This window comes from Balaenoptera ricei, chromosome 4 (genome assembly GCF_028023285.1).
Source record: "Balaenoptera ricei isolate mBalRic1 chromosome 4, mBalRic1.hap2, whole genome shotgun sequence".
In the NCBI taxonomy this organism is placed as follows: Eukaryota; Metazoa; Chordata; class Mammalia; order Artiodactyla; family Balaenopteridae; genus Balaenoptera; species Balaenoptera ricei.
This window is the reverse complement of record NC_082642.1, coordinates 122,966,186-122,988,718: the sequence shown is the minus strand read 5'-3', so window position 1 is coordinate 122,988,718 and position 22,533 is coordinate 122,966,186. Positions and strand designations below refer to the sequence as shown.

General features: G+C 34.1%; 1 protein-coding gene across 3 annotated transcripts in view; it reads left to right on the top strand.

Annotated features, from left to right (window-relative positions):
- CADM2 (cell adhesion molecule 2) overlaps window positions 1–22,533 on the top strand; it is a 1,045,186-nt gene that overhangs the window by 903,736 nt on the left and 118,917 nt on the right. For all 3 annotated transcript variants that reach the window (XM_059921362.1, XM_059921361.1, XM_059921360.1), the window contains one exon: window positions 11,078–11,248. In XM_059921362.1, coding sequence (XP_059777345.1) covers window positions 11,078–11,248 — 171 coding nt within the window. The remainder of the gene's footprint in view (window positions 1–11,077; window positions 11,249–22,533) is intronic.

Genomic DNA, 22,533 nt, shown 5'->3' with positions numbered 1-22,533 from the left:
GGGGGTGGACTTTGGGAACAACTGTAGACTTGGGGTTTGCTTTCTGCATCTAATTTGTTTCTGGTTTTCTGTTTATCTTAGTTTAGTATTTAGACCTTATTATCATTGGTAGGTTATTGATTTGGTTGCTCTCTTCCTTTTTTTAATTTATATATATATATATATGTTTTTTTCTCTTTTTGTGAGTGTGTATGTGTATGCTTTTTTGTGTGATTTTGTCTGTATGGCTTTGCTTTTGCCATTTGTCCTAGGGTTCTGACTGTCCTTTTTTGTTTTTTTGTTTATTTATTTTTTTCTAGTATAGTTTTTAGCACTTGTTGTCACTGGTGGATTTGTTTTTTGGTTTGGTTGCTCTCTTCTTCTCTCTTTTTTTTATTAATTTTTAATTCTTTAATTTTTAATAATTTTTTTCTATTTTAATAGCTTTATTTTATTTATTTATTTATTTTCTTTCTTTCTTTCTTTTTCTCCCTTTTCTTCTGAGCTGTGTGGATGACAGCATCTTGGTGCTCTGGCTGGGTGTCAGACCTGAGCCTCTGAGGTGGGAGAGCCAAGTTCAGGACATTGGTCCACCAGAGACCTCCCAACCCCGTGTAATATCAAACAGTGAAAGCTCTCCCAGAGATGTCCATCTCAACTCTAAGACCCGGCTCCACTCAACGACCAGCAAGCTACAGTGCTGGACACCCTATGCCAAACAACTAGCAAGACAGGAACACAAACCCACCCATTAGCAGAGAGGCTGCCTAAAATCAAAATAAGTTCACAGACACCCCAAAACACACCACCAGACATGGTCCTGCCCACCAGAAAGACAAGATCCAGCCTCATCCACCAGAACACAGGCACCACTCCCCTCCAACAGGAAGCCTACACAACCCACTGAACCAATGTTACCCACTCGGAGCAGACAACAAAAACAACGGGAACTACAATCCTGCAGCCTGCAAAACGGAAATTCCCAAACACAGTAAGTTAAGCAAAATGAGAAGACAGAGAAATACACAGCAGATGAAGGAGCAAGGTAAAAACCCACCAGACCAAACAAATGAAGGGGAAGTAGGCAGTCTACATGAAAAAGAATTCAGAGTACTGATAGTAAAGATGATCCAAAATCTTGGAAATAGAATGGAGAAAATACAAGAAACATTTACCAAGGACCTAGAAGAACTAAAGAGCAAACAAACAATGAGAACAACACAATAAATGAAATTTAAAATTCCCTAGAAGGAATCAATAACAGAATAACTGAGGCAGAAGAACGGATAAGTGACCTGGAAGATAAAAGAGTGGAAATAACTACCGCAGAGCAGAATAAAGAAAAAAGAATAAAAAGAATTGAGGACAGTCTCAGAGACATCTGGACAACATGAAACACACCAACATTAGAATTATAGGGGTCCCAGAAGAAGAAGAGAAATAAAAAGGGACTGAGAAAATATTTGAAGAGATTATAGTTGAAAACTTCCTTCATATGGGTAAGGAAATAGTCAATCAAGTCCAGGAAGCACAGAGAGTCCCATACAGGATAAATCCAAGGAGAAACACGCCAAGACACATATTAATCAAACAATCAAAAATTAAATTCCCAAAAAAAATATTAAAAGCAGCAAGGGAAAAGCAACAATTAACATAAAAGGGAAACCCCATAAGGTACAGCTGGTCTTTCAGCAGAAACGCTGCAAGCCAGAAGGGAGTGGTAGGACATATTTAAAGTGATGACAGGGAAAAACCTACAACCAAGATTACTCTACCCACAAGGATCTCATTCAGATTCGACAGAGAAATTAAAAGCTTTACAGATAAGCAAAAGCGAAGAGAATTCAGCACCACCAAACCAGCTTTACAACAAATGCTAAAGGAACTTCTCTAGGCAGGAAACACAAGAGAAGGAAAAGACTTACAATAACAAACTCAAAACAATTAAGAAAATGGTAATAGGAACATGCATATTGATAACTACTTTAAATGTAAATGGATTAAATGCTCCAACCAAAAGACTGGCTGAATGGATACAAAAGCAAGACCCATACATATGCTGTCTACAAAAGACCCACTTCAGACCTAGGGACACCTACAGACTGAAAGTGAGGGGATGGAAAAAGATATGCAAATGGAAATCAAAAGAAAGCTGGAGTAGCAATTCTCATATCCGACAAAATGGACTTTAAAATAAACACTATTACAAGGACACTACATAATGATCAAGGGATCAATCCAAGAAGAAGGTATAACAATTGTAAATATTTATGCCCCCAGCATAGGAGTACCTCAATACATAAGGCAAATGCTAACAGCCATAAAAGGGGAAATCGACAGTAACACAATCATAGTAGGGGGCTTTAACACCCCACTTTCACAATGGACAGATCATCCAAAATGAAAATAAATAAGGAAACAGAAGCTTTAAATGATACATTAAACAAGATGGACGTAATTGATATTTTAGGACATTCCATCCAAAAACAGCAGATTACACTTTCTTCTCAAGTGCTCATGGAACATTCTCCAGGATAGATTACATCTTGGGTCACAAATCAAGCCTTGGTAAATTTAAGAAAATTGAAATCGTATCAAATATCTTTTCTGACCACAACACCATGAGACTAGATATCAATTACAGGAAAAAAATCTGTAAAAAATACAGACACATGGAAGCTAAACAATACACAACTAAATAACCAAGAGATCACTGAAGAAATCAAAGAGGAAATCAAGAAATACCTAAAAACAAATGACAATGGAAACATGATGACCCAAAACCTAAGGGATGCAGTAAAAGCAGTTCGAAGACGGAAGTTTATAGCAATACAATCCTACCTCAAGAAACAAGGAACATCTCAAATAAACAACCTAACCTTACACCTAAGGCAATTAGAGAAAGAAGAAAAAATACCCACAGTTAGCAGAAGGAAAGAAATCATAAAGATCAGATCTGAAATAAATGAAAAAGAAATGAAGAAAAGATAGCAAAGATCAGTAAAACTAAAAGCTGGTTCTTTGAGAAGATAAACAAAATTGATAAACACTTAGCCAGACTCATCAAGAAAAAAAGGGAGAAGACAAATCAATAGCATTAGAAATGAAAAAGGAGGAGTAACAACTGACACTGCAGAAATACAAAGGATCATGAGAGATTACTACAAGCAACTATATGCCAATAAAATGGACAATCTGGAAGAAATGGACAAATTCTTAGAAAAGCACAACCTTCTGAGACTGAACCAGGAAGAAATAGAAAGAAAAAACAGATCAATCACAAGTAATGAAATTGAAACTGTGATTAAAAATCTTCCAACAAACAGAAGCCCAGAACCAGATGGCTTCACAGGCGAATTCTGTCAAACATTTAGAGAAGAGCTATCAAACATTTAGAGAAGAGCTAACACCTATCCTTCTCAAACTCTTCCAAAATATAGCAGAGGAGGAACACTCCCAAACTCATACTATGAGGCCACCATCACCCTGATACCAAAACCAGACAAAGATGCCACACACACACAAGAAGACTACAGGCCAATATCACTGATGAACATAGATGCAAAAATCCTCAACAAACTACTAGCAAACAGAATCCAACAGCACATTAAAAGGGTCATACACCATGATCAAGTGGGATTTATCCCAGGAATGCAAGGATTCTTCAATATATGTAAATCAATCAATGTGATAAACCATATTAACAAACTGAACGAGAAAAACCGTATGATCATCTCAATAGGTGCACCCATTTATGATAAAAGCCCCCAGAAAGTAGGCATAGAGGGAACTTACCTCAACATAATAAAGCCCATATATGACAAACCCACAGCCAACATCGTTCTCAATGGTGAAAAACTGAAACCATTTCCTCTAAGATCAGGAACAAGACAAGGTTGCCCACTCTCACCACTATTGTTCAACATAGTTTAGGAAGTTTTAGCCACAGCAATCAGAGAAGAAAAAGAAATAAAAGGAATCCAAATCAGAAAGAAGAAGTAAAGCTGTCACTGTTTGCAGATGACATGATACTATACATAGAGAATCCTAAAAAGACTACCAGAAAAGTACTAGAGCTAATCAATGAATTTGGTAAAGTAGCAAGATACAAAATTAATGCACAGAAATCTCTTGCATTCCTATACAGTAATGATGAAAAATCTGAAAGAGAAATTAAGAAAACACTCCCATTTACCATTGCAACAAAAAGAATAAAATACCTAGGAATAAACCTGCCTAAGGATACGAAAGACCTGTATGCAGAAAACTACAAGACACTGATGAAAGAAATTAAAGATGATACAAACAGATGAAGAGATATACTATGTTCTTGGATTGGAAGAATCAATATTGTGAAAATGACTATACTACCCAAAGCAATCTACTGATTCATCGCAATCCCTATCAAATTACCAATGGCATTTTTCACAGAACTAGACAGAAAAGTTTACCATTTGTATGGAAACACAAAAGACCCCGAATAGCCAAAGCAATCTTGAGAAAGAAAAACGGGGCTGGAGGAATCAGGCTCCCTGACTTCAGACTATACTACAAACCAACAGTAATCAAGACAGTATGGTACTGGCAGAAAAACAGAAATATAGATCAATGGGACAGGATAGAAAGCCAGAGATAAACCCATGCACATATGGTCACCTTATCGTTGATAAAGGAGGCAAGAATATATAATGGAGAAAAGACAGCCTCTTCAATAATTGGTACTGGGAAAAACTGGACAGCTACATGTAAAATAATGAAATTAGAACACTCCCTGACACCATACACAAAAATAAACTCAAAATGAATTAAAGAGCTAAATGTAAGGCCAGACACTATCAGACTCTTAGAGGAAGATATAGGCAGAACACTCTATGACATAAATCACAGCAAGAATCTTTTTGACCCACCTCCTAGAGCAATGGAAATAAAAACAAAAATAAACAAATGGGATCTAATGAAAGATAAAAGCTTTTGCACAGCAAAGGAAACCATAAAGAAGATGAAAAGACAACCCTCAGAATGGGAGAAAATATTTGCAAATGAAGCAACTGACAAAGGATTAATCTCCAAAATATACAGGCAGCTCATGCAGCTCAGAATCAAAAAAACAAACAACCCAATCCAAAAATGGGCCGAAGACCTAGACATTTCTCCAAAGAAGATATACAGATTGCCAACAAACACATGAAAGGATGCTCAACACCACTAATCATTAGAGAAATGCAAATCAAAACTACAATGAGGTATCACCTCACACTGGTCAAAATGGCCATCATCAAAATATCTATAAACACTAAGTGCTGGAGAGGGTGTGGAGAAGAGGGAACCCTCTTGCACTGGTAGTGGGAATGTAAATTGATACAGCCACTATGGAGAACATTATGGAGGTTCCTCAAAAAACTAAAAATAGAACTACCATATGACCCAGTAATCCCACTAGTGGGCATATACCCTGAGAAAACCATAACTCAAAAAGAGTCGTGTACCATGATGTTCATTGCAGCTCTATTTACTATAGCCAGGATATGGAAGCAAGCTAAGTGTCCATTGACATATGAATGGATAAAGAAGATGTGGCACATATATACAATGGAATATTACTCAGCCATAAAAAGAAACGAAATTGAGTTATTTGTAGTGAGGTGGATGGACCTAGAGTCTGTCATACAGAGTGAAGTAAGTCAGAAAGAGAAAAACAAATACCGTATGCTAACACATATATATGGAATCTAAAAAAAAAAAAAAAATTGGTTCTGAAGAACCTAGGGGCAGGACAGGTGAAAGACGCAGACATAGAGAATGGACTTGAGGACACGGGGAGGGGGAAGGGTAAGCTGGGACGAAGTGAGAGAGTGGCATAGACATATATACATTACCAAATGTAAAATAGATAGCTAGTGGGAAGCAGCTGCATAGCACAGGGAGATCAGCTCGGTGGTGCTTTGTGTCCACCTAGAGGGGTGGGATAGGGAGGGTGGGAAGGAGATGCAAGAGGGAGGCGATATGGGGATGTATGTCTATGTATAGCTGATTCACTTTGTTATACAGCAGAAACTAACACACCATTGTAAAGCAATTATACTCCAATAATGATGTTTAAGAAATTAAATCCTGTAGTACTCTTAAGCTTAAGAAAAAAATTTCCCAACAATCCCTTCAAGACAAACTGGTTTTAAAATATGTCTAGGTTACTAAGTTAACTAGACATAGTTACTTTATGTCAATCTTTTTAAATGATGCGAAAGCTGATTATCTTCTAAAAATGATGCATTTACTTTTAGAAATTTTGATCTATAAAACTTCTTTTAAACAAGAATCACGTAACATATCCATTTGTCCAATATGTTCGTTCCAAATTTTTGGCAATAAAGCCAAGTTATCTCATTTAATGGTCACATATTCTCTTCTGTATGGCAAGAGGACCTGCATTCAGCTTACTAACAATGGTGCAAAACAATTAAAGTACCATTAATATCAGTGATATGGATTCAGAATAAATTTCTTGAATTCTCCTGTTGAAACTGTCATCTGATTCTTCAAAATCACTTACAAATCCAGACTCTGAAAATAGTAGAAGAGTTCATGTTCTATATAAGCAGCGATGTCTGGTGTATACACAGAGACCCTGTAGCTTTGCTCATGGCCAGAGAATTAAAGGCCCAAATAGTTCAGGAGAAGTCACATAATATCCTACATAATTCCCAAGAGATATCCCCAAATTATGAGAAGGTATGATCCTTCCAGTACTGGCAACAAGGCAGAAGCTGTATTTAAATCCCTGCCTTGGGACTTCCCTGGCGGCACAGTGGTGAAGAATCCGCCTGCCAATGAAGGGGACACGGGTTCGAGCCCTGGTCCAAAAGATCCCACATGCTGCGGAGCAACTAAACCCGTGCGCCACAACTACTGAGCCTGCACTTTACAGCCCGCGAGCCACAACTACTGAGCCCGTGTGCTGCAATTACTGAAGCCCGCACACTTAGAGCCGGTGCTCTGCAACAAGAGAAGCCACCGCAGTAAGAAGCCTGAGCACCTCAACGAAGAGTAGGCCCCGCTCACCGCAACTAGAGAAAGCCTGCGCACAGCAACGAAGACCCAACACAGCTAAAACTAAATAAATACATTTTTTTAAAAATAAAAATAAATAAATAAATCCCTGCCTTGTTCCCAGTGTGGCGTATAGGCTTTGCAATGGATTAAAGGAAACTGGCCCTCTTTAGGTGCAGGTCTGATAGAGAGGGCTACCAAGGACACAGGACAAGATTTCCCTTTATAAAAATGGGAGTATCTTCCTTCTGGATCTGTTCAAAGGGGATCAAAATCACCTAAGTGCAGAAAGCAAAAATGTCACAAAAGTTCAGATTACACTGCTCAAGGTGATTAGAACCATTGTGGAGACAAGGTAACTTCTGAAGAAACCTCACCTTAGAGGATTTTCCTTCTAAAAGTCTAGTACAAAGGTGGCCAGAAACTACAGATATAGAGGCAGATAAACCTAATATTATAAATCTGGAAAGATGGATATAGAGATATCTCCTGAGATCTGATATTTTATGAAAAGATTTGGTTGTAAAAACGTCCAGATAACTCTTTGCTTTGTTCTGTAGTTAACTTAGGGTTTTTATTTATTTATTTAATTTTAAAATGTTTATTGAAATATAGTTGACTTACAATGTTGTGTTAGTTTCAGGTGTACAGCAAAGTCATTCAGTTATACATATATAAAGATAAATATATATATTCTTTTTTTACATTCTTTTCCATTATTATAGGATATTGAATATATTTCCCTGTGCTATACAGTAGGTCCTTGTTGGTTATCTATTTTACATATAGTATAGTGTGTATACTTTAATCCCAAACTCTGGTTTTTAAATGTGTTAATTTAGGGGGCTCCAGCAGTCTAACTCACAATTATATCTGCCATTTTTCTTCATACCTTAGCTCTTAGTGAGATAAAAGATCTAAAATCCCAAATATAAACAGATATTGCTACTGTTGCTATTGATATAGCAACAAATATTGCTATTATACATTTTGTCTGATAAAGATACATAATATAAAAATTGATACAAAATCTTTACTTTGAGACTTCACCAAGAAATGTTCAGGAAAATAACTTTTGTTGAGAAGCATACTTGAGGAATTCTCCCAGGCAGATGTTTAGAAACATTTTTATTACAGAAAATTTCTAACACATGCAATGTAAACACAGTAGTATAATGAGACCTTTTGCAACCACCCACCAAAAGCAACCACAGTTCTGATTACTTAAGAGCAATCTCTTAAATGTCCAGAATCTCCTTTGGAAAAAGATAGAGTGACTTCAAGGATTATGATGAATGTAATCTTACAAATTCCTCTTGTTTATTGTTTGCTCATACGTTTTGCTTTTGCCGACCATTGTACCAACACATTATATAATACATGACATGCATATTTTGAAAAATGTAAATAAAAGGAAGAAATATATGTGGAAATAGTAAAAGTAGAATGTAAGCTTATGGAGAGTGGCAATAAAAAAAGAGAGAAAGTTGAATAAAGTTAATCCCAATATTCACTCACTTTTGGTCATATCACCTATGATGTTGATGTATACATTATACCCTTGCTCTTCAAAATATGTCTTTGGGCCAGCAGCAGACCTTCAGGCTCTACCGCACAACTATTGAATCAGAATCTGCATTTTAACAAGGTCCAAAGGTGATTCAGATGAACATTCCATTTTGAGGAACACTGCTCTAGATCACAATGTGATGAAGTAATGGTGTGACTTGCCAAAGAAGAAAAAAATGGAAACTCTCTAAAACAAGACAGAACATGGAATCAGCAAATCAGCTATGCAATATAAAGAAATTTCTGTTGATTCTGTAACTGTGGAATGCATCAGTTATTTTATAAAGCTAGAAAGCAAAATTAAAAATAAATTTTAAGTACTGTTTCCTGTTTGGGGGGGAGGAGGTCAGCATGAAATGTGGGGAAAGATACTATGATTGGCTCTTCTCAGTGCTTTTTCCTGTTCATCTTATGCCTTCTAGTAACCCTATAAGCTGTCACATAGCTAATATTAAAAGCAACAAATTATACTTTTGTTTATTTCATTTGAATGATGCTTTTAATATTTTATGTTATATACAATTGCTCTCAGATTTTATGTGTCCAATTAATATTACATAAAATGATACTTTTGTAAAGGAAACAGCTAAAGGAAGCAGATGTGTGGGTTCTTAAAATGCAGCTGTTATTAAAATTAAACAATTAGCAGTGATATTTTGGAATAATTTCTTATATATTGTATAATATAAAAGTGGTTTGTCAAGAGATCTAAATTTTCTTTCACTGCCACTGCTTAGAGCTATGAACAAGAAAACACTGGACATAGATTTATAGGAAAGGATATAAAATATAAAAATGAGGCAACATTTTGTATAAATATATGAGACATTGAAAAGTAAGAAAACCTCATTTTTTTTAATATAGCAGAGAACTATAAATGCATCTATGTTATCCTGACATATTTTGACTGAAAGGAGATCATTTCATCTTTTACTCTAATATTTTTTTAACTGAAGTTGAATCTAATTTTCAAATGCAAAAATCTCAGAAATGACTTTAGTTAACAAAAATGAGATATTTCATAAGACACATGTTGATGGAAAGCCCTGTATCCTGTATGATTAATTTATAGTTAAAAGATGGAGTTGAGATTTTTATATTCTTTCCCCCCTTTCCAAATGTTAGAAATTTTTCTTAGTCTCAAAACTGCCTAAATTACATAAATATTTTTGTGGTAAAAATCTTAATTAGATAATTAGTTTTCTAATTTCTGAACACAGTCATAAACATATAGTTTCAAAATAAGACATGTGACATTTATCTAGTTTTATTCTTTACTAATATTTATTTTATTTTTAAAATCAATAAGGTAAAGACATTCTTCTCTGGAAATAAGTAAAACCCAATGGACCATGCAAATATCTACCCATCAAATACATAAGATTCGATATTATTTTCCAAGTGAAATCTTTGCATAGAGCACAATGGAGAAGCTGAACTTACATTAATGTCTTATCATTGATATATTTTTAAATATTTTAAAAATATTTAATACATGCTACAATCAAATATTTTATGCATTTTATGCAAAAGAAGTCTTTTCATAAAAAGTATCATTTTTCATTTGAAATGAAATGCTAAGAAATTCGAACAGCTTTCTCCCTCAACTATATTTAAGATCTTGTTAAAAGATATCTTAACCTTAGCCTGTTATCTTGATTTCTAAGCCATTAAAATTGCCCTCTTCTCATCAGCTACTTTAGACTTGAGAAATTTCAAATTAAATGAAAATATTATTAAATCCCTTTTCCACAGAGAACAAATAATCCCTAAGTGCACTACTTAATGATGAATCTGAATCATGCACAGTAAGTTTAAGTATTGGTAAGTGAATTCACATCTTGAGGAAAGTATTCTCATTCAGGCTGAAATGAATTCTTCAGCTAAGTGAAGAGCATTTATCTCAATAGAAATTTCATTGCAAATATATATAGATAGGTAGATAGATATTTAAACATTCAAAATGTTCACATGACTGCTCTCCTTCTTTACCAAAGATGACAACTTTCTCATCTTAGGTATTCTTTAGCAATTATGTTCACCTCACAGTGCTCATGTTAAAATCATAGCTCAAATACACTGTACTTCCTTTTAGGCATACCCAGATGGTTGTGAATTTGCTCTTCTCAATTGTGCTTGTGGTTCAGAGAATTAAGATTATCTTTTAGTAAAACTTAAATCTAAAGAAAAGAGATTAATATTGTAAAATGGCCTGATTTTTCAAATGGAGTATAAAAAAAAAAAAAAGTGCTGTGACCTGCCCTTTTATTTCTGTATTTAACTTTTAAAATGTATTTCTGAAGTAGTTTTATTTCTGTTTACTCAAAACGAAATGGATTAAATGTGAAACTAACAAATATTTGCTTTTTAAAATTGGGTAAAGATCGGGAGAAGAGGCTTCCAGTGTGTCTCGAGTAAATGAAATCTGCTACATTTTGAAAGAGAACTTCACAGAATTTAAAATTTTATATTTTATTTTCAGATGTAAAATATTTAAAGGAAGAAGATGCAAATCGCAAGACTTTCACGGTCAGCAGCACACTGGACTTCCGAGTGGACCGAAGCGACGATGGCGTGGCGGTCATCTGCAGAGTAGACCATGAATCTCTCAATGCCACCCCTCAGGTGGCCATGCAGGTGCTAGAAATACACTGTAAGTAAACGCTACTCCATAACTCTTTACCTTGGCGCCAAATCTCTGCATCTACATTTAAAGTCACTTCAAAAATTTTCTGAAGTTATAGCAAATGTGCAGCAAAATCTATAGCCAAATGAAGTAAAATTGACCTCATTAGTATTAATCACATTCAAAGGAAAGGAGTCCTTGGTTGATTATCATTCTTGACAAGGGAGAAAAAGAAAGAAGATATCAGAAGGTTAAAACTCCTAATTATCTTCCAAATGTTGGCCAGGAAGAGCAGTAATTTTGGCAGAATCAGTGAGAAGTGGAAATCTGAAAAAGCCTTGATGAACTTTCTAAATGTAATGTTATTGTATGCAAACGTGGCTTACCATCTGTTCTTTTAAAATTATACTATTTTTTTTCTATTTTTTAAAATATGCTAAGTCTTTATGAACACAGGGGCATATCTATTATGTTTTCTTTATCAACATCACTATTGTTCACAAATGATAAGAACATAAATTAGATGACTCCAGTGAGCCCAGGCAGTGCTGAATTCTTTGCTGGCATTATCTCAACTCATGTTATCTCATGTTAGGACATCAGCATAATAGCCTGATGAATAGTTACTGCTCTCTTTAATTGCAGTTTATGGATAAGGACACTGAAGATTATAGTGGTTGAGTCACTTGGCCAAGTTCACACAACTAGCAAATGGTAGACTTATAATCATGACGCTTTCATACTTAGCAGTGTCCTTGGGATATAGCAGGTGATCTATAAATATTTATCAAAATGAAAATGAATGAATTGAAATATGTAACATAAAGTTGAAAAGAGTAGAGTACAAAGAATTATATTTCTGAATCCTAATACTTGACTTTTTCCAATATTAGAAATTTTTTCGTTGAGTTTGTTATCTGTGATAAATTGTAGTTCAAGTTTAGATTTGTGTGTGTGATGCGAAATTACATTGAACTTTAAAACGTTAACTGTATATATTAGTCTTCTAATATGCCTCATTGCAGTCTGTTTTCATTTATTTATTCAACAAGAATATATTGAGTACATGAAACAGGCATTCTTTTGGGCACTGGGGTTACAGAGGTGACCAAAAAAGGACAACTTTAACAAAACAAACTGAGATTGTCTCCAAGTGTCAAAATCACCACTACCACCAACAGCAACAAACTCCAGTTCCCTTATAACATCCACTCTAGGTAGGAGTAACTGAAAAGCAAAATTAATAAATACAACATATAGCATGCTATGTATTAAGTCTGTAGGAAAAAAATAAAGCAGAGAGGTGATAAGGAGTGAAGTTAGAATGGAAGTCAAGGATAGTGAAAGTGTGTGTGTGTATTAGTATTAACATATATATATAATGCATTTATATATAAATATATATTTTATCACATATAGTATCACATTAAATTATATCATTACATATTATATAATATTACATATTAATATATCATTTAAATATATTATAATGTTATAAATATTTAAATGACTATATTATATAATATATTATTTATACTTTTATATATTACATTATATATATATATAAATGAATATTTAAATAAAATAATATTTTAACTAAATTAATATGTTTAAATATTCAAACAAAATATATACATACAATTCACAGGGAAGAATAAGTACAAAGGCCCTGAGATAGGAACATGTGTGTTGTTTTTATGTTTCTAGAAGCAGCAAGGGTATCAGTGAGACCAGGGTAGAGTGGAAAGTAGAGAGTATCATGAGAAAAGATCAGAGAAGTACCAGGAGAACCAGACTTTTGTTTCTACTTTTTAATAGAGAAAAATATCAATCAGATCATTATTTTTTTTTTCTTTTTTCTTTTTTTTTAAATTTATTTTTGGCTGTGTTGGGTCTTCGCCTCTGTGCGAGGGCTTTCTCCAGTTGCGGCAAGCGGGGGCCACTCCTCATCGCGGTGCGCGGGCCTCTCACTATCGCGGCCTCTCTTGTTGGGAGCACAGGCTCCAGACGCGCAGGCTCAGTAGTTGTGGCTCACGGGCCCAGTTGCTCCGCGGCACGTGGGATCCTCCCAGACCAGGGCTCGAACCCCTGTCCCCTGCACTGGCAGGCAGACTCTCAACCACTGCGCCACCAGGGAAGCCCCAGATCATTATTTTTAATTATTGTTTGTTGTATTTTAATTATTCTTAGTTTAGTAGTTATTAAATTATTAAAATTTTAAGAATACTTTCAATTATATTAGATTAGTTTCATTAATTTCCTTCCTGTTCTCATTGAAGCAGATTTGAAGACAAACATATTTTAGAGCCCAAACTGAGATTATTTCCAAATTTTAACATTTATTTGCAGTGAGACCTTGCAACAATTACTGAAACTGCTCTAGCTTTATAAACTAGAGAATTAATTTCTGTGAGGACCAAACTGAATCCTAGCTGAATCCTAGCCACCAGACCACCAGGGACCAGTGACCAGTGACAAGGCCCTGGCCCTTCAGCTGTGTAGAAATGAATTTCCACAGAGATGGAAAGTAGTGAAGCAAGTAAAGTATTTATTAGGAGGAAAAAGAGTATAGTACATGTGGATAGACACATGGGTGGACTCAGAGAGTCGTGCCGTCATGGTAGTTTGAATCAGTTTTATGGGGCATTTCTTCTGGGTTTCCTTTGACCAATCATCTTGCTTTGCGTAGTTCTGCGTCTGTATTTGGTATATCTCAGGGTCCTCCTGTGTGCATGCGCATCTCTTAGCCAAGATGGATTCTAGCGAACAGGCCTATGGGTAGTTGACATCGCTTACTATGGGTGGCACCCCCTCCCCTTTTGACCTCCAGGGAGCCTTTCTGTACATGTGTAGTAGGGGAGGTCTCCTTGATTTCGAGTATGAGGAATATGCGGTCTTTTATCTCTTATCTGGGCAGGGCCCAGCCTCTTCTCTCAATTGTCCTGCTATTGATATTTTGGAGTTTCTGTCCACAGAGAACGAACTCCAGCTGCTTACCCTGGGGCCCATCTATCTCCTGCCTCAGGTTCAGGCTGTAACAAAAACACCATAGGCTGGGTGGTTTATAAGCAACAGAAATTGATTTCTCACTGTCCTGGGGGCCAAACATTCAAGATCAAGGAGGAGGCACATTCAGTGTCTGGTGAGGACCCTCACTCTGGCTCATAGCTGGCCATCTTCTATGTCCACATGCAGCAGAAGGGGCTAAGGAGTCTCTGCGATCTCTTTCGTAAGGGTACTAATCCCGGTCATGATCTTCCAAAGTCCTTACCTCCTAATATTATCACATTGGGGATTAGGTTTCAGCATATGAACTTTGGGCAAACATTAACATTCAGTCTATAGCAACATTTCTATTTCTTTTTATTTAATCAATATGTCTTTCAAATATGAAAAATTATGTAATTTGATGTGTCCAGAGGACCCAGATCACCAGCATTTTAATTTAAACTTTTTTTTACTTATATATAAAGCCAAATAAGACTGTTTAAAAATAATTTTTGATTACTAATTCAACTGTAATTTTCAATATATAATAAAAGAAAAATAATAAAAATCAAGTCATAAGGAATATTAAAGATCACCAGCCAGAGAGCACCGGAAACCTACCAGTAGTCTAGCAAAATTGGGTTTATTTAGTTTGCTATGGCACAGAAGACAGCACACCAGATGAATCTCTGGGTGTAGGTAAGAAAGAGTTAGGAGAGACTTGTTAGAGAATTTGGGTTTGTTCTAAATATCGTGAAGAGGGTTCTGAATAAGATGCTGTCAGGATTGGGGGCAATTCAGTGATGTGTATGTTGGTAACTTTTACCTACAAAGCACAAATATTGAAACAGAATTAGATTTGCTATTATAAAGATGTGTGGTTAATCATGCTAATTTATGTAGTTGCTGAACATCTTGGTCTGTGTCCCCTTTTAGACCTGGTTATGGAATAAACTTGCCTTTTCTTATTCCACCCCACAGGCATAGAGTGGCCTTATCTGATTATTGTTTAGATTCTAGAGAATCGTTTATGTCTGTTGAGCCTATTTCAGCCTAGCTATAAGATGCCAGTTGTTAGCTTCCAAAGTCATTTTCACTTTCTCGGGAGTCCAAAATGGAACTATTATAAATATATACTTTCTGAGCATTTTTAGCTGTTCACCATATTTCAGTGTGCATTATTAAGCAAACTTCATGGAGAAAGACAATTTTTATAAAGCTTTACATGAAAAATGTTATACTTGATGGCCAATTAAAAATAACAACTCATTCTATCATGGTTTAATATGTAAATGGCTAGAAGGCAGAGACCAGATCTATATAAATTATTTTTCCTAGCATTTAGCATACCATCATTCAAGTATGTGAAGTTAATTAAAACTAACTGATAATAATACTTAATGTTCCTTTAGGGATGCAGAACATTCCCCAGGGGTGAATTGAGGAATGGAAAGTGGAGAGGGACATTTAGTACCAGTTTGCGTCAAAATTAGAACAAAGTGATCAAATTGGGTATGGTCTTCATAAACACCTAAGAATAGTGATAAAAGGATCTCAATAGATATTTCCAGAGACAACAGATCATGGCTCCACATAAATGCACATTGCAGTATGTATGATGTGGAAATTCCATGGATGCAGGTGGGGGGAAATAGAAAGAAGAATTGGAAAAGGAAAAAAGTGGTTAGTCTAGAATTTATGGGACATAAATTTAGGATTCCACATGATTTTGCAATGTTCCTATTATGAGTAACTGCAAAGACTGGCCCAAATAGAGGAACAGCTTTTTGGACCCCCAGAGCAGAAGAGATGCCATTGTTTTCTGTGGTGACTGACAAGAGTAAGTTTATATCCCTACAATAATGGGAAGTTAGGACTACACCTGAAATAAAAATCCTGTGTTATTGTGGAAAGGCAAGTTTGATGAGAAACAAGACATAAGGGTTAAACACATAGTGCTAAGGATCATGATGAGAACAAATTGGAGGAGGAGTTATGTTTCTAGGGCTAAATGTTTTAACTCTGTTACCCTGTGATATACAGTTTAGTAGGACTCAGCCTATACAATATATCACAGCAACATGCATTTCCTTATAAAATATTAATCTTAAATTTTAATGTCACTGTGATGGAAGAGAGTTTCTTTAAACTTGAAATTTAAGAAAATGTATATTTTTCACTGTGAACCACAAATACTTGCAAATATCATATAATAGGTAACAGCATACTTTGCACCTGAGCGCTGGAAAAAGCTATTTTTTTTTAGATGGAAATTCCAATTCATCTTCCTGTTTTTACACAAATCCCTTTAAAATAATAACTTTTTATTTGTCTGATTTAATTTTTAGATGAACAGATTGTATAAGTCAGATTTTATTTGATTCTCAGTAAGAATATTGTATCTCCACTAACAGAAAGGACTATGTACAAAACACAGAAAAGAAAAAAATAATTAAATATTCATTTTCTATGTGTGACATTGACAAAATTACATAAAAATCAACTGTTATTGAAAAGGAAAATACAAGAGACAGATTAGTAAAATATTTCAGCATAATGAGTGTTCTGAGAAAGCATTTTGGTACTGTGGCACTGAACTGCCAGTAAGGATAAATAAGAACCCAAATTTTAAGTGTATATGTATGTGTGTTGTAAGGTACATTATATATAATCATCAAATCATGAAATCTTATGCTATCAGTAATATTTGTTTAGTATTTCTATTGTGTAACAGTGCCATGCTTTGCCTATAAAATAAGTAACTATACATGCACATCATCAACTTTTAAAACAATACATAGTTAAAATAAGTTATAGAAGAGAACCTGCTTGTGAGCCTAAACAAATTCAGTGTGAGCAACTGGTAAGAAAAAAAAAGAAACGAAGGGAGGGAGTGACTTTGGAAGCTGCAGTGTTGAAATTGTGTGTTTTAGATGAGATCAATTAGGTTAATGACTAAAAATAAGAAATGCATTATATACCTTTAATAACCAGAACGCTCCTGGATTCATTACTATAATAATATAAGGAGTTAAATGGTCAATTTACAGTCCCGATCTTTGCCGTCTTGAGGCTTTTATTTTCATTCTAGTTAACGTGCAAATAAATAATACAATTAATCCAGTCTCTCTTTAACATATTATGTTAAAAAATGTATTTCTAAAGAGATTCCTTTCTTGTTTTGCTCTTTTAGACGGAATTACTTTGTGCCTAGAGGAACTGAATTCTTGACTGTACATGTCTACTACCTTTCTGGACCATCTAATGTACTTTATCAGTCTACCTTTGGTTCTACTTGTTTCAATAAAATAGAGTAAAAAATAAAATTCTGTGTATAACAGAAGAGATTCAATACAGATGGGTTTGGAGGCTTCTTATTATTTTGTTTATAACTTCATTTCCACTATAGATATACATGATACAGAACAGAAATATTTTCAAATGTAGGCAGAGATTCTTCATTAAGTGCAGATTTTGGCATTTGTCCTTTTTAATTTATAAAAGATAATTAATTCCCACCTACTCAATCCTCCCTACACAAACCTGTATACCTCTTTAGCCCAGGTCAGCGTCTTCTAAATTGTCCTGTGTTAGTTGTATCAACTATGCTTCCACTACTTTTCTGTTTATTATAGAAAGCACTTGATTAAATTTTTCAGGCCATATAGGTTTATTACACGTAAAGGTGAATGCTACAAGTCGTATTTTAAAATAACATATCTCACTCATGTGGCATCTCATTTGTAAAATGCTGATTTTCTAATTATTTTGTCTACCACAAATTTTCTATGGTCCAGAGGCACAGAATATAAAAGGAACCAGGAAAGGTGAAATGAAAACTATCTTTAGATTAAATTTTCCAAATTAAAATAAATGGTTCTTTTAGGTAACAAAATGCCACATTTATACATGAGGATGCCTTGGAAGTATTTTTAATAGAGCCCAAAATATTTCACAAAGCTCGTGAAATGTGTACATACTAGAATCATGAAGTGATCTATGTCGCTTAACAAAAAGTACATTTAACTACATTAAGAAAGGTGGCCTAATGTACAACCTCTATTTGAGATCCCAACCTCTATTTTTCAACTTTTTCAAGGAAAATACATTCATTTATTATATTACCCATAGTAATGTATTACTGGCACATGTTGGTCATGAGTTAATTTGTCTTCTTTTATATATGATAGGAATATTTTATTTAGCCCCTGCAGTATCAAAATATTAAAAGTAATTGGATCACCAAATATTTTAAGTGATCTAAGGGCAGGGATTCAAAATGTTACTGTAAAGTTTGTATTATTAATAGAAATAACATTTTTTGTGTTATTAAAGCCCACTGAAGAGGCGTGTATATGTTTGTGAGTAGATTCTCAAGTTTAAAAATTAACAAATTCATAGATTAAAATAATATACTCTCAAGTGGTCTTTCTTAATCAAGTTTATAAAATATGTATTTATGAAACTTTTTAGAAGTTTTAACATTAGTTTAAGCATGTAAATTAATTTCACAAAAAGACAGTCAAAAATAGTCCCCAAATGATGTGATCTATATATAGTACAGATGTCAATGTATCTTTTGAAGATAATTTTGAGTCACTTTAATAGAGAATAAAAACTGCATAATCAAATGAGACAGAAATGATTTTGGCAAGTAAAACCTAATATTGAGAAAATAAACATAAATTATTACTATCTAGTATTTTAAACTTTCAATTTAAAAACTAATTCCATTTTATAAATCTATTTTTAAAAGATAGTTAAAAGCTGATTATTTTCAAAGAGACTGCATATTTAATGTCCCAATACTTTCAGATTGTTCTAGTTCTATTTTCTGAATGAACTATAATACACACACACACGCACACACATTTTTCTAAGAGAAAAACATATGGTTAGAAAACGACTGTAATCAATTGATATATTAAACTTTATTGTATTAGCTCTTAATATATCAGCAAAGATTGTCTTTACTATTTACGATCTGGGTTCAATAGACTTTTTTTTTTAATTAATAGGGTTTATTTTTTAGAGCAGTTTTTAGTTAACAGAAAAATTGATCAGAAAGCACAGAAAGCATCAGAAAGCACAGAAAGCATCAGAAAGCACTTATGTTTATGTGTAAACATAAGTTTTCAACTCCTTCGAGTAAAAAAGTCATTTGAATTTTAATTAAACCACATTTTAGCAAAAGACAGATAAAGTGACCATAAAAAGAAATATGTTTACCTTATACTATATATCTTATTATGGGAAGACCATGTTTAGTTTGTAAGAAACTGCAAACTATCCTCTAGGGTGGCTGAACCATTCTGCATTCCCACCAGCAATGAATGAGAGTTCCTGTTACTCCACGTCCTTTTGGTGTTGGACACCAAAATGTGTTTGGACACCAAAGGTGTTTGGACACCTTTTGGTGTCCTTTTGGTGCATTTGGTGTTGTCAATGTTTCAGATTTTGGCCACTGTAAATAGTGTATAGTGGTATCTCCTTTTTGTTTTAATTTGCAATTCAATAATGATATTTGATGCTGAGCATCTTTTCATATGCTTATTTTCCATTCGTGTGTATTTGTTGAGGTGTCTGCTTAGATCTTTGGAAATTTTTTAATTGTTTTTTTTTTTTTTATTATTATTGTTGCATTTTAAGAGGTTTTCATGCATCTTGGATACCAGTCATTTGTCAGATATGTCCTTTGCAAATACTTCCCCCCTTGTCTTTTCATTCTTTTAACAGTGATTTTTCTCAAGAGCAAACATTTAATTTTAATGAATTCTAGCTTATCAGTTTTTTTTCCATAGATTATGCTGTTGGTGTTATATCTAAAAAGTGTAAAACCAAACTCAAGGTCACCTAGTTTTTTCCTATGTTATCTTCTAGAAGTTTTATAGTTTTGCATTTTACATTTTGATCTATGATGCATTTAGAATTAATTATTGTGAAAGATGTCAAGTCTATGTTTAGATCCATGTCTTTGCATATGGATGACCAGTTGTTCCAGTGCCATTTGTTAAAAAGACTGTCCTTTCTTCATTGAACTGCCTTTGCTCCTTCAGTAAAAGTCAGCTGACTATATTTATGTAAGGTTCTTTCTGGCCCTCTATTCTGTTCCATTGATCTATTTGTTTATTTTTTCACCAATACCACACTCTCTTGATTACTGGAGCTTTATGCTAAGTCTTAAAGTCAGGTAGTATCAGTTCTCAGAGTTTATTTTTCATCTTCAGGAATTTTGTTCATATTTGTAAATTTGTAATTACAAATTATTATGAATTTGATTACATTTGTAATTAAGACAAATATAATCAATAAATATGTTAAACTTTATTGTATTAATCCTTGATAAGATCAGGAAAGAATGTAATTACCATTCATCACCTGGGTCTAATAGACATTTTATTCTTAGGGTTTTTTTTTTAGGTTTTTAAGTTATTTTTTGAATAATGTGTAGATGTAATAATAAAGGAGAAAGGGATAGTGTAAAACAACTTTATTAGACTTTTAATAAGAATTTAAATATAGCAAACCTGAATTTCTATTTCATATTTTTCTGGGTTTGATGATATATCTACCCAAAATGGGCAACAAGTGTCATGCATGATCCTGGAACATATCCATATTGTAAATACGGAGTTCAGATTTCAAATACATTCTTAATGTGTCGTATTTATCATTGCTTCTGGTTCTTCCTGCACCTGCATTGTCAGAATGTAATACTTTAAAAAACTTTGATGGTTCATAATTTTTTCGAAGGGAGTAAAAATATATTTTTTCCAAAATTGTAACACATTTGCATTTTTAGGTTTATAAGCACTAATTAAATTTTTAAAAATGAATGTTTTAATTTCTTTATCATCAAATACCTACATTTTTCTACTTGTAAACTGTATAAATTCTTATGCACAGAAATTATCAAAGATGAAAGAGTATTGTCATATATTCCTTTTAGCAAAATCATGTTGCAAAATATTATGGGATGAAATTCTTCCTTTTTTTTCCTTATAAACGAATTTTTCACTTATTGATTTTTGAGTTTACTAAAATTAATCTAGAATAAGTGAAGACTTCTGTTTCACCATTTTCACTAGATTCTTGACTTCTATTTTCTCTTTGTGTTTATTGTCTTATCTAATAATTTTGAGATATCTTCCTCTGACTATTCCCTTCTTGCAATTATAATCAGAAAATGAAAGATTCTTAATTCTCAACTGAGAGCATGAAAGCTAAACAACCAACAAACAACCAAACAAAGCTACAATGATGATGTTTTATTTCCAGACTTCTTTCCTACCACCATGAAAGAAAATGTATAACCTGTGCAACAGTGATGATTTGGATAAGTAAATAGGGATCGGCAACAGTGATGAATTATATCACTCTTGCATAATCTTTCCACACTAGCACTGTCTAAAAGAACTTACTGTGATGATGGAAATGCTCTATATCTGTCCCAAAATAGTAGCCAATAGCTAGCTACATATAGCTGCTCAGCATTTGCAATGTGGATCTTCTGACTAAGGAACTGCAGTTTAAATTTTATTTAATTTTAATCAATTTACATTTAAATTTAAATAGCCACATGTGACTGGTTGTTACTGTATTGGACACCACCACTCTATATGATTTAATCATACTTCCATTTTCTTATTATGTCATTCCTTTTGAAATAGTTGGGAATAATTGACGAGTTAGGAATGAATTGATAGTGAAGTAATTCATAGAATGCCAAAGTAGCAAGATTTGTCAAAATACAGGAAATATAATACATATAATTTCATGATATATCTTAAATTTGTAAAAGAATCCAATGTTTTTATATTATAATTGCAAGGTAGGATAATTTTAAATCTCTAGTAATATACTAAGGGTAAACCTTGCATTTCTTTTTAAAAGGGAAAATTTTGTTTATATTTTCAGGAACTAGGCCAGTGATTTAAATGATTATTAAGTGCAGAAAGTTTTATCCTGCCCTTCAAAATGCCTTTTCAGTTTTCTTTTATGCTGCCTAATATTTTTTAATTTGTGATTTAGTTCTTGTTGTTCTTGTTTGTTTGTTTTGTTTTGTTTTTTATTTATGGCTGTGTTGGGTCTTCGTTGCTGCATGCAGGCTTTCTCTAGTTGCAGTGAGCAGGGGTTACTCTTTGTTGCAGTGTGCGGGCTTCTCATTGCGGTGGCTTCTCTTGTTGCAGAGCACGGGCTCTAGGCGCGTGAGCTTCAGTAGTTGCAGCACGCGCAGCAGTTGCAGCACAGGGGCCCTAGAGCGCGCGCTTCAGTAGTTGTGGCATGCAGGCTCAGTAGTTGTGGCTCATGGGTTCTAGAGCACA